At 40.6% G+C, this 17,128-nt stretch overlaps 1 protein-coding gene across 4 annotated transcripts in view; it reads right to left on the reverse strand.

The window, feature by feature from the left end:
• LOC105470296 (zinc finger RANBP2-type containing 1) overlaps positions 1-17,128 on the reverse strand; it is a 71,946-nt gene that overhangs the window by 4,424 nt on the left and 50,394 nt on the right. For all 4 annotated transcript variants that reach the window (XM_011722158.3, XM_011722139.3, XM_024789358.2 and 1 more), the window contains 6 exons: positions 11,517-11,670; positions 9,935-10,006; positions 9,253-9,451; positions 1,916-2,036; positions 439-568; positions 55-284 (listed from right to left, as the gene is read on the reverse strand). In XM_011722158.3, coding sequence (XP_011720460.1) covers positions 55-284; positions 439-568; positions 1,916-2,036; positions 9,253-9,451; positions 9,935-10,006; positions 11,517-11,670 — 906 coding nt within the window. The remainder of the gene's footprint in view (positions 1-54; positions 285-438; positions 569-1,915; positions 2,037-9,252; positions 9,452-9,934; positions 10,007-11,516; positions 11,671-17,128) is intronic.

Here is a 17,128-nt window from a genome sequence, read left to right on the forward strand (position 1 = left end):
TTCTGGTACAAGGTCACTACTAGAAATAGTTCATGGGAGAAAGACACTGCTTACCTCCTGAGCAGAAAGGAAGTGCACGTGGAGTAGCTTCCTTTCACTGTCAACCAGAGGCAAAAATGTGATGGTGACATCATCATCAGTATTCAGATTAGCACCAGCACCTCGATTGCCATAGCCATCATTTTCCATGGCAACCAAAGCAGAGAAGTGGCCCCTTGTATACCCCAGAGCAATCGGACTTTTCCAACAAAAACTCTGTTCCCACAACAAAGGCAGATAAACACCTGGAAAGAGAGGGAAGAAAATCCCCACAGTTACAGGAAGAAAGAGCCACTCCCTCACTGCCCTTGTTCACATTCCCCTGTCCACTGCTCCTTTCTGACATCTGAGCCATTCTGTTCAAAGAAACTTGTAAAATGCTCCTGAATAATGGCTTACCTTGAAACCGAGTATATCCTAAAGTTTCTCCCCGGAAACTCTTGTAATATTTTACTCCATAAACTATAATTGGTCGTCTAAGAATATGTGCCAGTACAAAAATGTGCGTCTGCTCCAAGCTTGCTCCAGGCTGTACAAAACAAAACAAAAACTTAAAACATTTTATTACCACTCCTGGAAAACTGATGTGTAAAAAATAATACTACCTCCCCTTCAGTATACTATCGCAGTTGGTTTTTAAGAAAGAAAAAATTGTCAAAGCAGCATTTGATTCCTCAAATAATAAATCCAATAAAACTGTAAAAGAAATCTACAAAGGCTACATGCAAATATCATTTACCATCCAAACTCACAAATTATATAGACGTGCATACATATTTTGAAATATCCCTTGCTACCCAACCTCACCACTAACTCTCCAACCTCAGGAACCAGAAATTCAGATAGCTAAGGATGCTTTATCACCACATTCTGGTTAAGTTACTGTGAAAGCACTACCTACAACAAAGTCCTCCTGAAATAAAAAAGTGAGCCTGTTTCATGCAAATGTAGATGGCAGTATCACCTAACTCGTGACTACTAATATTAAATGGGTCCATCATCGAGCTACAATGCATGGTGTGAGATAACGTGTCTCATGTAAATCAACCACTATGAATCCTGCCCAAATTACCCAAAGATGGGGTACCTCCTTCTCTAAGTTCAAATGAACCATGGTGCTTTATGGAAAAAAAAGGAGTGGTTGTATATATATTTGTACTTTACAGTTTGGTATACTGAAGTGCTTCATAAAGCATGAAACCAAGAGTCTAAGGGACAACCCTATACAGTTCCATGTTACAAGAAGCCTTCATTAATAAAAAGGGGTTAGCAAACTTGGAAAAATTCATCCCCACATTAATCAGAAATCATTCCTATTGATGGTAATTAGTTCAGAGTAAGCTAAACTACCCTTTCCCTTTGCCTACATGACACAGGTATTGCCTCACCACAGGGAGCATTATAAAGATTGACAACTGGATCCTCAGGGCCTGAGAGATCAGCAACAGCAATGCAAGTACCTACCAGTTCAGTAATCTTGAGTAAGTGTCCCCAGAGACAGAACAGAGCTCACCTGGATAGGTACCATAGGCATTCAAGCCTATGCTGCAGGAATGGAGAGCCATCCCAAGACTATCTAGTGTATGTAACCGTCACAGCACAGCTTTCACTTTTTGATGTTTTTTAATCATTCAATATAACAACACATATTACTCCTCTCCCCTGTTCTGCAGTGAGGACTTGCTATGGTCATCTATACTTACTATGCTATTTATTTGATATATAGCAGTCATCACTAGAACCCAAGTCGACTGATATCAAGTCAAGCATTCTTTTCTTTGACCACACTGCCCCCAAAATGGTTTGCTCAAATCAATCAATTTAGACTACATGCTCACTTTTCTCATAGAAGTAACGAGACTTGAAGCATCCTCACCTGACTAGCAAGAGAGAGTATAAATGCCCAGTCTTCTTGCCACTGTTCTTCTCTCAAGGAAAAATGTAAACCAAAGCTCTGAGAATACCATGATTCCCAATCTTTCCAGCGTGTGTAAAACCTGAAAAAGCAGGATAGTAAAAAAAATAAGCCTTCTATAAATAAAACATTTACAGTTCTGATCATTTTTCTTTAACGCAGTCTTTAAGCAGTTTGTGAAACAATAATTTTATTTTGCCTGGTTGGTAATGTATTTTTCAAATGAAAAATGCCTCCCTCTTCCGCTAGCGGATACCTTGTAACATCCTTTAACATCTTTAGCCAGAATTTGATTTACCAACAACCAAATTTTCAAACTTCAAACGCTAATTATGAGACTGGTTATTTTCGACTGTCTACAATTAGTTTACCAAAAAAAAAAAAAAGTCATCTGAAATGTTGGATACAAAGACACTACATTTCTCTATCAATGTATAGTACACCACCTACTTGATCACTTGTATAAACAACAGATGGGAAATATTCCGTGTGTTCATAGTATCAAGATCATCTCCCTGAGATTTCTTTCCATAAATAATTTCTCTCTGATGATCACCTAATAATTCAAAAGCAACCAAAAAGAAACCCACTGCAATGACAGAAAACATTCCTTCTTTATGCTTAACACTGAATTACTGAAAACAACATCGATTCTTTGTCTCAGATATAAAAATTCAGAAATAATTATGTTCAAAATTATGGTTCACTGTCTTATAAAACAAGCCAACTAAGACCTCTAAAATGAAGACAGACATTTAATCTGTTTATAACATCACATTTATCTTCCATACATCTGAATTCTAGGTAAAAGAAACCAAAGACAATTCTGTTCCTGTTGTTAAAAAGTTTCAGCATATTAAAGTTAAATGTGAACAGGTGTGGTAGCTCACACCTGTAATTCTAGCACTTTGGGAAGCTGAAGGAGGAGGATTGCCTGAGGTCCAGAATTCAAAACAACCTGGCCAACATGGTGAGACCCCATCTATTCTTTAAAAAAAAAAAAAAAAGTTAAATGGGTTGGTGTCACAAGTAGCTTTACAGTAATTTAATGAAGGGCTTCTTAGAAAGTAAATTAATATATTTTCTAAAGAAATTAAAATATAATGTTCCAGAGTAAAAACTCAGTTTAAAACATTTTTCATACTCCAGGTAACTGAGGATGTTTAATTATAATTCCAAATGTTTTAAAATTAAAATATATATATTCTTCTTTTATAACAGCTAAGATACACAGGAATGTGTCTGAAAATTTTGGCAACAGTGATAAAATACAATGTTTTGAAAAGTTCAAGGAGAAATATCAAACACAAATTGTTAATACTGAAAGCTGCAGGCAGTTAGAAATTTCTTGGTTAATGCCTAAAATCACTTTGTAAGTAAGACAGCTAAGTCAGCCAGAAATTCAATGGTGATTGCACTCAAAACTCTACAAAGACCACTGAAGAAGGAAGTTCAATAAAATATACTTTAAAACTAAACATGTTAAAATGTTCATCCTCACCACCCCAAGACCTAAACTCTGAAACTACCAGGGTCTCCATAAGAACAGACAAGCAAACCAAATCCAGCAGTGTGTGACCAGATGGTACAGGAATACCAGTTTGGTTTAACATTCAAAACTCAATTCCATGTTCATGGATTGGAAGGCTCAATACTGTTAAGCTGGCAATACCACCATCACCCCAATTCATCTACAAATTAAATGCAATCCCAATCATAATCCCAGCTGTCTTTTTTACAAAAATTGATAAGCTGGATCCTAAAATTTATATGGAAATCCAAAGGACTCAAAATGGTCAAAACAATGTTAAAAAAGAAATACAAAGTCAGATGACTTACACTCCTGATTTCAAAATTTATTACAATGATATGAACATCCAGACAGTCTGGTACTGACATGAGGATAGCCCAATGGAAAAACAGATCAATAGAACAATATTAAGAGTCCAGAAAAAAACCCTTACTTGTATGGTCAACTAATTTCCGACAAAATCGCCAAGGCAATAGAATGTAGAAAGGATTTTTCCAATTAAAGGTACTGAAACAACTGGGTATCCACATGCAAAGAGGTGAATTTAGGACACCTCACACTTTCAACAAAAATGACCTCAAAATGTAAAACAAAAATGACCTAAACGTAAAAGTTAAAACTATAAAATTCTTATATGAAACCACAGGAGTAAATCTTTGTGACCTTGAGCTAGACAAAAATCTCTTCAGATACAACAGCAAAAGCATGAGCAATAACAGAAAAACATTGATAAATTGAACTTGATCAAATTAAACACTCCTGATTTCAAAAGACACTGCTAATGAAGTGAAAAGACAAGCCACAGAATAGAGAAAAATATCTGCGAAGCAGATATCCAATGAGGGACCTGATACAAACAACACCTGCAAATCAACATTAAGACAACCCATTTAAAAATGAGCAAAAGACGTGGAAAGATACTAAACCAAAGAAGACACATGAATGAGCAGTAAGCACATGAAAAGATGCTCAATATCATCACTTAAATAGGGAAATGCAAATCAAAACCACAATCAGCCCATGTGCCTGCAATCCCAGTTAATTGGGAGGCTGAGGCTAGAAGATCACCTGAGCCCAGGAGTTCAAGACCTAGAACATTTCTCGTTGCCATCAGCAATGTATGAAGATTCCAATTTCCTCAAATTCTCAACAACACTGTTATTGCCTGTCTTTTTGGTTATGGCCATTTCTGTGCATGTGAGGTAGTATCTCATTGTGTTTTTGTTTTCAGACAGGGTCTCATTATGTTGCCCAGGCTGGTCTTGAACTCCTGAGTTCAAGTAATCCTCTAGCCTCAGCTTCCCAAAGTGCTGGTATAGGCCTGAGCCATCAGGCCCGGCCGACAATTCTTCGTAATAACAAAAACAGTCACTTTAGGAGGCCAAGGTGGGAGTCTGAGACAAGCCTGGGCAACATAGCGAAACCCTGTCTCTACAAAAAATACCAAAAATAAAAATAAAAAATAAATTAGCTGGGCATGGTGGTATGTGCCTGTAGTCCCAGTTACTTGGGAGGCTGAGGTGGGAGAATTGCTTGAGCCACGAGGTGTAGGTTGCAATGAGCCAAGATCATACCACTGCACTCCAGTCCAGGCAACACAGCAAGACCCTGTCTCCAAAAAGAAAAAAGGAGTAATTCTGAAAGACTGATACTAAATTTTTTTCCCCCAATTTACATTAAATGCCTCCACCTGCCCCTTGGGAAATTGGGTTGGCATGTCAATAAAAAGCAAGTACAACATATTCAGACTTGAGAACCTGAGTCAGCTAGAATCAGCGGTATCCAAGAGAACAGCACAGCCAGCTACAAACACAAATAGCCTATCTTGAAGTGATGGGTGGAGGGGTTCAAATAAAAGAAAATTGCTTTCTCAGTTCTTAATATGTATCTTATACAAGAAAACATCTCATTCCAGCTGATTTCAATTAAGTGCAAACGGCACCTCAGCAAAGAGCATCTTAAAAAGGAGACTACACAAGCTATATGCTGGTTCCTCCCCTCCTGGCCTAGAAAACCCCATGCCTACTCACTCTCACTCTACTCTCTACTGGCCACATGACAAGCCCAGTGGACAAACCTCATGCAACTCAACACAAGAACTATGTAAGGGTTATTCCATAGTATATTTGACCTCTCGAATCCATGGCAACAACACTTACTATCTAACCACTAGATAATTTTCATCCCAACCCACCCCAGTACTGTAAGGATGTCTGTGTGGTCACTGTAATCAATGCAGCTTCCTATGCCTGAACTGTAAACCATCGGACAAAGCTCCCCAGTGGCAGGGACTGGAGGAGGTGATGCCAAACCATGCTGTTCTGGGACACCTGTCCATATGCCAGCCCTAGGTGCTCACTCCTGAAGCATCCTTTAAGAGTCAGGACTATGGACTAAAAGATCTGCTGCAACAACTCTTGCCAGTGGCTGTAAACAAACAGCCTAGTTCCGTCTCACCCTAGTACCCACTCCCTAATAGAATAGAGAGATTCTATTTCTCCCCCTGACCATCTTTTTTTTTTTTTTTTTTTTTTTTTTCTTTTTTTTCTTAGCAAGATCTCACTCTGTCACCTAGGCTGGAGTGCAGTGGCATGATCTTGGCTCAGCACAGCCTCAACCTTCCAGGCTCAAATGACTCTTCCACCTCAGCCTCCTAGGTAGCTGGAGCTACAGGCACACACTACCACGCCTGGCTAAATTTTGTATTTTTTGGTAGAGACAGGGTTTCGCTCGCTATGTTGCCAAGGCTTGTCTTGAACTCCTAGGCTCAAGAGATCTGCCCACAATCTCCCTATCTCTATGCTAGACTTCCGGGACCTCAAATGACTCACAACCATCTGAGAATTCCAGTCCCGATACAAACATTAGTGACAACTCAGACTCACAAGATCACCCATAGCCAGCTCTGAGGAACAGGTGGGAATAAACCCCAAAGCAATTCTTACTCACCACAAATATCTTTGTTAAAAAAAACAAAAAAAAGTCCAGGTGCAGTAGCTCATGCCTGTAATCTCAGCACTTTGGAAGGCTAAGGCAGAAGAAACACTTGAGTCCAGGGGTTCAAGACCAGCATGGGCAATATAGTGAGAACCTCATCTCTACAGAAAAATTTTAAAATTAGCCACATGTGGTGGCACACTCCTATAGTCCCAGCTACTCACAGGAGACTGAGGTGGGAGGATCACGTGAGCCCAAGGAAGCGAAGGATGCAGTGAGCCAAGATCGTAACCCTGCACTCCAGCCTGGGTGACAGAGCAAGACCCTTTCTCAAAAAACAAAACAACAAAAAAAACACTCACCACTAAAAAAAAGACATCACTTCTAAAATCCACAATGTACTTTTGGCCTTTCAACAGATCAGGAAATTACCACCAAAGAAAAGGCCAGGCATGGTGGCTCACACCTGTAATCCTAGCACTTTGGGAGGTCGAGGCAGGCGGACTGCCTGAGCTCAGGAGTTCGAGACCAGCCTGGGCAACATGGTGAAACCCCACCTCTACTAAAAATACAAAAAATTAGCTGGGTATGGTGGCGCTGCCTGTAATCCCAGCTACTCAGGAGGCTGAGGCATGAGAATTGCTCGAACCCAGGAGGCGGAGGTTGCAGTGAGCCGAGATCATGCCACTGCACTCCAGCCTGGGAGACAGAGTAAGACTCTGTCTTTAAAAAAAAAAAAAAGGAAATCACCACCAAAGATTACTGGCCGCCTTTTTAGAGGTGACCTGCAAAGTGGTAGATTTACCACAGTTCAAACCTGGCTTACAGGGCAGAGTCACATTAACCAAAACTACAAGGCAGACCTGTGAAACCACAATGCCAAGAACCCACTCTCTTAGAAACCAAACCAGGCTCATCCTCTTGACACAGACAGGCCCATAGCAGTGGTCAAGAAAATCAGGAGCAGGAAGCTGCTTGGTGACCATGGGATCTGATCAAGAGGGCCAGACAGGCAGAGCACTGACCAGCATCAGGCTTACCTAGCCCGATAAACCCACTTCATACTACCATACAGCCATCTCCACTAAGAGGCACAAAAACGCTCTCTCTCCAGGACAATTACTAATTGACTAAAACTACCTGAGTGATACATTCATTCTTTAGCTTTCATATACATCCAGTCAGGTCATCCAGGAAGCTATTTTATTTCTCTAATGTGCCCACAAATTGTTACTCTATTACGTTATGCTTTCCCCCACACCCCCAAGACAGTCTCACTCTTGTCACCCAGGCTGGAGTGCTGTGACGTGATCTTGGCTCGCTGCAACCTCCTCTTCCTCCTGGATTTAAGCAATTCTCGTGCCTCAGCTTCCCAAATAGCTGGGATTACAGGCATGCACCACCACACCTGGCTAATTTTTGTATTTTTAGTAGACAGGATTTCAACAAGTTGGACGGGCTGCTCTTGGAACCTGCCTGCCTCAGCCTCCCAAAGCAATGGGATTGCAGGCATGAGCCACACCCCCCAGCCATACTGCATTATGCTTTGATCTACAATTTAGCTCTCAAGAAAGTAACTTATAGGCCAGACACGGTGGCTCATGCCTGTAAAAACTAAATGAGATAATGTTCAAAGAACCAAGAAAATAACACATAAGTCAAATAAATGTAAAGATCTGAACTATTCATTCACAAAAACAATTATTTTTCCAGTGACTGCATGCTGTTAAAATACATATATATAAAGACCACTTTGAGACAATTGGAGAAATGTGATTATGAACTGTTAGATGACAGAATCAATGTTGAATTAGATGTAGGAATGGAGATGTGGGTGAGTAGGAGAATATTCTTGTTCTGGAAAGATGTATGTTAATGTTTTGAAGGGTAAAGCATCATGATGTCCACAACGAATTGACCCAAGAGTCTCTCTGTATGCAGACGGTGTGACAAAATGCTAACCACTGCTCAGCTGAATGAAAATACCAGGATCCGTTGCACTGAATTTTTAAAAAATTATTCCATGGGTTTGAAAATTTGCAAAATAAAGAATGTGATCTTAAGACTCCCTCAGGAAGGAAAAAAAACTTGTAACACAATGTCAAGATAACCTCTTAGGTGAACACAAATATTAAATAAGGTTGGGTGCGGCAGCGCAGGTCTGTCATCCCAGCACTTTGGGAGCCTCAGGCAGGTGGATCGCTTGAGATCAGGATTATCAAAGCCACCCTGGGAAATATGGCAAAACCCCATCTCTACCAAAAATACATAAAACAGCCGGGCATGGTGATGAGCACCTGTAGTTCTAGCTACTCAGGAGGCTGAGGTGGAAGGATGGCTTGAGCCCAGGAGGTGGAGGATGCAGTGAGCCGAGACTGCACCACTGCACTCCAGCCCAGCAACTGAGCCAGACCCTGCTTCCATCGATGGACTGATCAACCAATCAATCCCTAAAAAGATGAGCAAAGGCTTTATCAATATTTAAGGCTACTATATAACTTGAAATGTTGCATTTGAAATGTTCAAATATACTGCTTCTGTTTTATAGAAACAATAAATGCTTGCATTTTAAAGCTTCAAATGTTTCCATTTTAAAATTTAGCAAAAAAAGGTATAAAAACCATTTATTCTTGCTTTTATCTCGTTTCTTGGGGGAAAAACAAAAACAAAAACCATGGACATGTTCAAAGTATTTTAATGTCCAAAATGAACTGTTTTTTCCTCTCGTTTCCATAGAAAATATAACTGACATAAAAAGTATTCTGCCACTACAAGGAAATGATCCAGCAAATGCACTCCTGGGTTGAAACGGGGCAGAATGCCAGCTCACCAATGTGAACAGTCATGCAGGCTGTCATGCAGGGCTTTCCGAAGCACCGAGTCCTTGTCATAGATGCCCCAGGTAGCTTGTAGTACTGAATCAAGTAGGCAGTCTCCTGCAGTCCGGTTCCAAAGTGCATATAATCGACTGTCCAAACGTGTAGCCAATTCCAAGGACCAGTTAATAATTGGAGATTCTTCTTCTAATTCTGTACGATGGATTTAAATACATGTTCATTTCCATACCTATGTCATTAGAGAATATTCATGGGGAAAAAGAACCTATTTTCTAGATATAAAATGGTTTATATGTAATTTACCAATAAACACCTAAATAAAATTGACCAACTAAAATACAAACTTCTGAGTACTTGAAACATCTTCTGTCTCTAGAATAATTTAATCAACTTTTAAATTCTTTAGTTTTATTTTCTAAAAAAGTGTTTAATATAGAAATATACACATTCTGGAACAGGAAGCAGAGAACCAAGGTTTTAAAATTTTTCTATCTTTATTTGTTCACTCTATGACAGTGAACCATACAATGTAACACTGAACTTCAGGACTTTACATCTTTAATTTAAAATAAAAATAAAGCAAGTTGACTATACACCAAACTACACCATGCTTTACTAAACAAAACTTACTTGATCAGATGAAAGGTAAATTATACTCATTAATTCCATGCTTACCTTTTTGAACGTCTCTATCAAGCACCTCATCAAATAATTTTTCTTGGACAGTTGGGGGCAAATCTTCAATATCTACAAAGAAAAAACAAACTTAAAAGATCTTTTGTTTCATAACTTATACTTCACTTATACTTAATTACACTTATTAATTATCTACTAGTAACTTTCTCTAAAATAACTCCCTTTCCGTTAAAGGTTATCAGATAGCTTTTTCTTAATATACAAGTATAACATGTGTGAGGTAAAATATTTCTTTTCTGGGCCGGGTGCAGTGGCTCACGCCTATAATTCCAGCACTTTGGGAGGCTGAGGCCAGCAGACTGCTTGAACTCAGGATTCTGAGCCCAGCCTGGGCAACATGGCAAAACCCTGTCTCTAAACAAAATATATACAAAAATTAATCAGACGAGGCAGTAGACACCTGTAGTCCCAGCTACTCAGGAGGCTATGGTGAGAGAACTGTTTGAGCCTGGGGAGGCCAAGGCTGCAATGAGCCGTGATGTTGCCACCACACTCCAGCCTGGATGACAGAGTGAGACCCTGTCTCAAAAAATAAAAATAAAAAATAAATTTTACAAAATCTAATCATTCTGGGGTAAGCTTAAATACACAGAATGAGTGCATTTCAAATGAAACTTCCTCCAATTTCAGAAAACTTAATTACTATCTCCTCCAATTTGTAAACGTTCCTGTTTGTCTGAATATAAAAATTAAAAACACTCAGATCTAGCCCAAGTAAACACTCCATCTCTACAAAACAATAAAAAATTAGCCAGGGGTGGGTGGCAGGAGCCTACAGTCCTAGCTGCTCAGGAGGCCAAGGCAGGAGGATCACTTGAGCCCAGAAGTTGAAGGCTGCAGTGAGCTATGATCATGCCACTGCACTCTAGCTTAGGCAATAGAGCAAGACCCCGTTTCAATTTAAAAACAACAAAAAACCAAACAAAACAAAAAAACAGCAACAAAACAAAGAGATCTCAGATTAAAGATTTTAGAAACTTTTGGTGTTTATTGTATTTATTCAATGCCAACTGACAAAAAACACTCTGGAGGACATTTTCAACTGTCAATGAATTGAAAAATGAAAAGTTGCTTCACAAACATAGTAGAAATATACAAAATGAGTAAAAAAGGAATGACACATTCAAGAGAATGCCATGTGTTCAAATAATCTGACTCTACCCATCAAAAGCTCATGTTCTAATCCCATCTCTTAATACCAGGTAACCAATATAGCTATCTAATTTCAAAATAACATACCAGAATGAAAAAGGGAAAATTTTTCAAAGGAGTTTTTTTTAAAGGATATTCTAAAATAAAACCAAAGAGAAAAATAAAAGAGTAAAACAGATTTTTAAAAAATAATCTGAGGTCCACAACTTCCTCTCAGATAGCAAAAGTATTTACTAACAAGTAGCCCTCCGTATGCTCACTTCCAGCATAAATAGGACAGTCAAGTAATTTAAGATGCACATGTAGTAGCTACGTTATGTGCTTCCTAACAAAAACATTTTTCACCTATATACACAAATATAACTATAATAAAATGAAAAAGTCTTTTTACATTAGATTTTGGAGTTACCTGCTGGCAATGTAAATGTTACAAGGTCAGTCAGAAAATAGCAAGCAAAATCCCCCTTTCTCTGATGAAGAGAGGCAGCTATCTCTCTCCGGATTTGTTCTGTCAGTTCAGGACACACCATTGCTGGAATACACTTTGCTGCTTGTTGAGACACCTTAAATACAAAAGAAACTTTCCTCTCAACTCATGTACCACAAATGGAAGCAGAAAACAACAGTATTTAAAAGAAATCAGCAAAATTTTCCAATAACTCAAGGTTTTCTCTAATCTTAAAATACACTGGGTATTATTTCCTTACCAATGAAAGTATATACCAGTATAACTTTTCAGAAAGTCATAAAAATGTTTTATCCTCTGATTCAGTAATTCTATTTAATAATTTATCACAAGGAAATACTCAAAGACACACATAAAATTTATGGAAAAGGGTGTTGTTCATAGACACATCACAGGAAGAGGAGGGAGGACAGAAAACCTAAGCAGACTAACCATCGTGCACCCAATAAAAACATCCTTTAGAAGCAGAGAATCACAGCTGATAGAGAAAGGGAAAACCGCAAACACTCTTCTCCCGCAAGATTCAAGTACCCTAACTTGGACTCAAAAAAAGCACAGGATTTAAAGGGTTAGTTCCCACTGACCTCAAGCCCCCTTTCTTCCTCTCCATTTGTTACCACTCTTGAGTTTTTAAAAAAGCATTTGGCATCTCCAAGTTTAAACACAGACTGCCAACCTCTGAAGCTCAGCCTGACGGGAGTGAGATGGGAGCACTATTGCACAGCCCTCCTAAGCAAGAAAACAACAAACAAAAAAGGAAGGCTAAAACTTTCTTCTTTTGTTATTTTTTTCTTCTTTTTAAAATGCTAAATAGCAACAAAAGTTGCAAAGATTTAATTTAACCTTATATTTCAGTCATATCTAATTTGTGGATCTAAATAAAAATACATACACAGAATTCTAAAATCACAGTTGAGCATCTGCCAGTAACAAATGGAATTCGAGGCCAGGCACAATGGCTCACGCCTGTGATCCCAACAACTCTGGGAGGCCAGGGTGGGTGGATTGGTTCAGTTCAGCAGTTCGAGACCAGCCTGGCCAACATGATGAAACCCTGTCTCTACTAAAACTACTACTATAACTATTAGCTGCAGTCTCAGTTACTTGGAAGGCTGAGGCATGAGAATCGCTTGAACCCGGGAGGAGGAAGTTGAAATGAGCTGAGATCGCACCACTGCACTCCAGCCTGGGTGACAGAGAGAGACTCTGACAAAAAAAAATCCAGAGTGAGCCAGAGTGAGCCTGTTCCCTGATATCACCAACCTGGCCTTCCAGCCACAGTGGGGTCTGAAGCAACAGGTCTTCCAGCCCCTTCTTCTTCTCAAAGACTAAGGTTTACTGATAATGTCATGTACATCATATATGTACACAACTAACTGCTACTGCTATTAAAGAAATAATGTTTAAAAAACCCTGCATACCCCACACAGTCACCTGACTCCCTATTCTGAAACTCCAGCCAGGTGCGGTGGCTCACACCTATAATCCCAGCACTGTGTGAGGCCAAGGCAGGAGGATCACTTGAGCTCAGGAATTCAAGACCTGCCTCGGCAACATAATGAAACTCTGCCTCTACAAAAAAACCCAAAATATTAGCTAGGCATTGGTGGCATGCATCAGTAATCCCAGCTACTGGGGAGGCTGAAAGGTGAGAGGATCACTTGAGCCAGGGAGGATGAGGCTGTAGTGAGCCATGATCACACCCCTGGGCAACAGAGAGAAAGCCTGTCTTAAAAGAAAAAAATTAAAAATTAAAAAACTCCTAGCCGGGCGCGGTGGCTCAAGCCTGTAATCCCAGCACTTTGGGAGGCCGAGACGGGTGGATCACGAGGTCAGGAGATCGAGACCATCCTGGCTAATACGGTGAAACCCCATCTCTACTTAAAAAATACAAAAAATTAGCCGGGCGTGGTGGCGGGCGCCTGTGGTCCCAGCTACTCGGGAGGCTGAGGCAGGAGAATCGCGTGAACCCGGGAGGCGGAGCTTGCAGTGAGCCGAGATCGTGCCACTGCACTCCAACCTGGGCGACAGAGTGAGACTCCTTCTAAAAAAAAAAACAAACAAACAAACAAAAAAAAAAAAACTCCTACATAGAAATTGAGTTCTACTAGACTTTATTCGCCAAGATTACCATTAACCATGAAAATTCTCACTACATCTTAAATCCAAGAGCCCAACCATTCATCAACACTCAAACATGGAAAACCAAATATTAAATATTTTCAGAATATAACTGACTATTTCTCAAACAACATAGCTAAAATGGCTCCCCCAAAGTAAATTCAAAAATAGCTTATTCCAATCAGCTAGCTCTCAGGCCCTTTCCAAAAATCTGGAAAGACCTTTCCAAAAACCACCTGGACTGGACCCTGACTACTACAAACATTCTAAAAGAAACCTAGCCCCCCAAACAACCCCTTCCACCACCATCCTTAAGTAGGATGTGCCCCTGAAGCCTGCCACTCACCTTCTCACCTCTTCAACTTTATGGTTCTCAACCATCTCCACAGGCTAGGAGTTCTTAACTTAGGGTCCATGATCTTGGGAATGGTCCAAGAACTTTAATGGGAATTTGGTTTTAATTCAAGTTAAATCCATTTTCCCCACCTTTTTACCAATATTAAAATGTATTTTCTTATATATCACAAATTTAGTTTAGTATTTTGGTAGCTATTATTTCAAAACAACTGATTTCCTTTGTAATCTCATTTACTTCTTATTTTATTTATTTAAAAACAGTATTTTGGGAAGGAGTCCTTAAGCTTCATGAGACTACCAACAGGGTCCATGACACAGAATCCGATGAAAACTCCTGCCCCACATACATATCCCCAACTCTAATGTTCTCCTGTTCTCATTCCAAAAGAACTTGGCTGAGCATTCTCTGCAACACACCCCCCTAGTCTAGACTTAGTCCAGACTCCCCCACTTCCAGTCTCCCTACTGGCCCCTTTAATTCTGTCCTTTGGAGTATTTATTCCATGGAGACTGAATCCATGACCAATTTTGCTCTCTGCCTGGAACAAACCCCCCCCCCCACCTCTCCCACGCTGTTCTGGGGTTGTTCCACATGTCCCACAGAATACAGCAAAAGTAATGGTATACTGCTTCCTAAATCCATTTATAAAAGACACTGCAGGTTTCAAAGACACTGGATCACTCTCTTGCACTCTGTGCCTCTCTTGGATCACTTGCTGGGGGTGAAACCAGCTGCTGTATCATGAGCATCCCTGTAGACAGGCCTGCATGGCACAGAATTGAAGCCTCCGGCCAAAAGCCACCTGAGTAGGCTTAGGAACAGATACTCTAGCCCCAGTTGAGTCTTTTGACAACTACAGCCCTGGACCACTTGACTGTAACCTCATGACATCGTGAGTCAAAACTATTCAGCTAAGTAGCTCCTGGATTCTAACCCTCACGAACTCTGTGAGATAACATACATTTGTTGTCTTAGCTGCTAAGTTTCCAGATAATCTGTGATACTGCAATAAAAATACTGATAGGGTTCTATCATCATCCCACTGTTAGTCCTCAGACTGTCTCAGGAGCTCAATGACTCATGATGGCCCCTCTAAAACCTTGTAATAATCTTCTACCTACCTCAGGGGAGCCCCTAAAGACTTTCACCCTAGTTTACAACTGCCTTCTTTATGCTGGCTCCTGTCACCACCAGCAACTACAATTCCACATTGATGGCCCTTCCAATATACAACAGACAACACGACTAGGCACCACAACACAAATGCAGCCAGGCCTTCAACACTAGAAAAACTCTAATTCTTCTATCTCACATTCTAAAACCTGGATCCCTCTATCTGAAAAGTTCCCTTCTCCCTTATTTATATTCAATAAGCCTGCCCTTTTGTTTTCATCATGGCCTTCAGTCTCTCAAGCCCCCCACCCCAGCTTCACTGGAATCTTACCAAACTGGACACAATACTACAATCATGTTTCCACCTAACCTTCAAATATTTTAATCCCCATACAATGCCCTGTAGTGGTTCCCAAATATTGGCAAATTTGAATAAACAGATATGCAAAAGTATATACGAAAGATATATACTGACAAAATTTGAATCCACAATTAATATGACTCTCTGCACTTTTACTCTATTTCTCTTACCATTAAAAAATGCTACCTTGGGCCGGGCGCGGTGGCTCAAGCCTGTAATCCCAGCACTTTGGGAGGCCGAGACGGGCGAATCACGAAGTCAGGAGATCGAGACCATCCTGGTTAACACGGTGAAACCTCGTCTCTACTAAAAATACAAAAAACTAGCCGGGCGAGGTGGCGGGCGCCTGTAGTCCCAGCTACTCGGGAGACTGAGGCAGGAGAATGGCGTAAACCTGGGAGGCGGAGCTTGCAGTGAGCTGAGATCCGGCCACTGTACTCCAACCTGGGTGGCAGAGCGAGACTCCGTCTCAAAAAAAAAAAAAAAAAAAAAAAAAAAGCTACCTTGGCCAGACGTGGTGGCTCATGCCTATAATCCCAGCACTTTGGGAGGCCAAAGCAGGCAGATCTTTGAGGTCAGGAGTTCAAGACCAGTCTGGCCAACATGGTGAAACCTCATCTTTCTAAAAATACAAAACTAGCTAGGCGTGGTGGCATGCGCCTACAATCCCAGTTTCTTGGGAGGCTGACACAGGAGAATTGCTTGACTCCAGGAGGCAGAAGTTGCAGTAAGCCAAGATCGTACCACTACACTACAGCCTGGGCAACAAAGTTAGACTCTGGCTTTTAAAAAAAAAAAAAAAACCCTGGATAATGTAGTCACATCCTGAATAATTCACAGGCAATCTCTCTCAATCATTTGTAGCATATATCTAGTTATGTCAGCCAGAAACTGAAGAATCACCTTAGGTCCACTCTATATCTTCCCATATCCAGTCAGTCAGTCTACTTCTTCAGACTGAGGGCCTGTCTCAGTTTCTCCAACCCTCTAACCCTCTTCCCATTTCTAAGGCTACCCTTCTGGGTACCCTTCTATGGCTGCCCTTCTGCCCTTCTGGCAGAAGTTCTTGCCAGCACCTCTGCAACCCCCTCCTAATCAGGCTCGCCCCTCTCCAGTGTATAGCAGCCAAAACACAATCTGCTCTGCTCACTCCCCTGTGCCTGTACCTAACACCATCCAGGGCCCTAGGGATAATCTTCAAATTCCTTGACACAGAAGATCCTTCATAATCCAACCCCTGCTTATCTTTCAGACTTCCCTTCTCTCCATTCCCAGTCACCATCTCAGCCATGTTTATTTACCTGCAAGTCCCTGGATTCACCACAAATTCCACCATCTCTGTGCCCTGTAAAAATGCTTTCCTCAACTTCTCTTCTCTCCCTCATCCACTTCATGTGGCTAACTCCTAACTCTTCCCCTTCAAACTGTAGCAAAAACATTACCTGCTGTAAGAAAGACGACATGACACCTCAAAACTCTTCAAGCACTGGCATAGTGCTTGGCATTTACATCTACCAGGGCACAGGCTGCACAGAACTACCAGTTCATTTCTCTACTTTGCTGGAGATTCAATGAAGAAAGAGCCAACATCTTTACAATTAT

The sequence above is a fragment of the Macaca nemestrina genome, chromosome 9, assembly GCF_043159975.1.
Source record: "Macaca nemestrina isolate mMacNem1 chromosome 9, mMacNem.hap1, whole genome shotgun sequence".
Classification (NCBI taxonomy): Eukaryota; Metazoa; Chordata; class Mammalia; order Primates; family Cercopithecidae; genus Macaca; species Macaca nemestrina.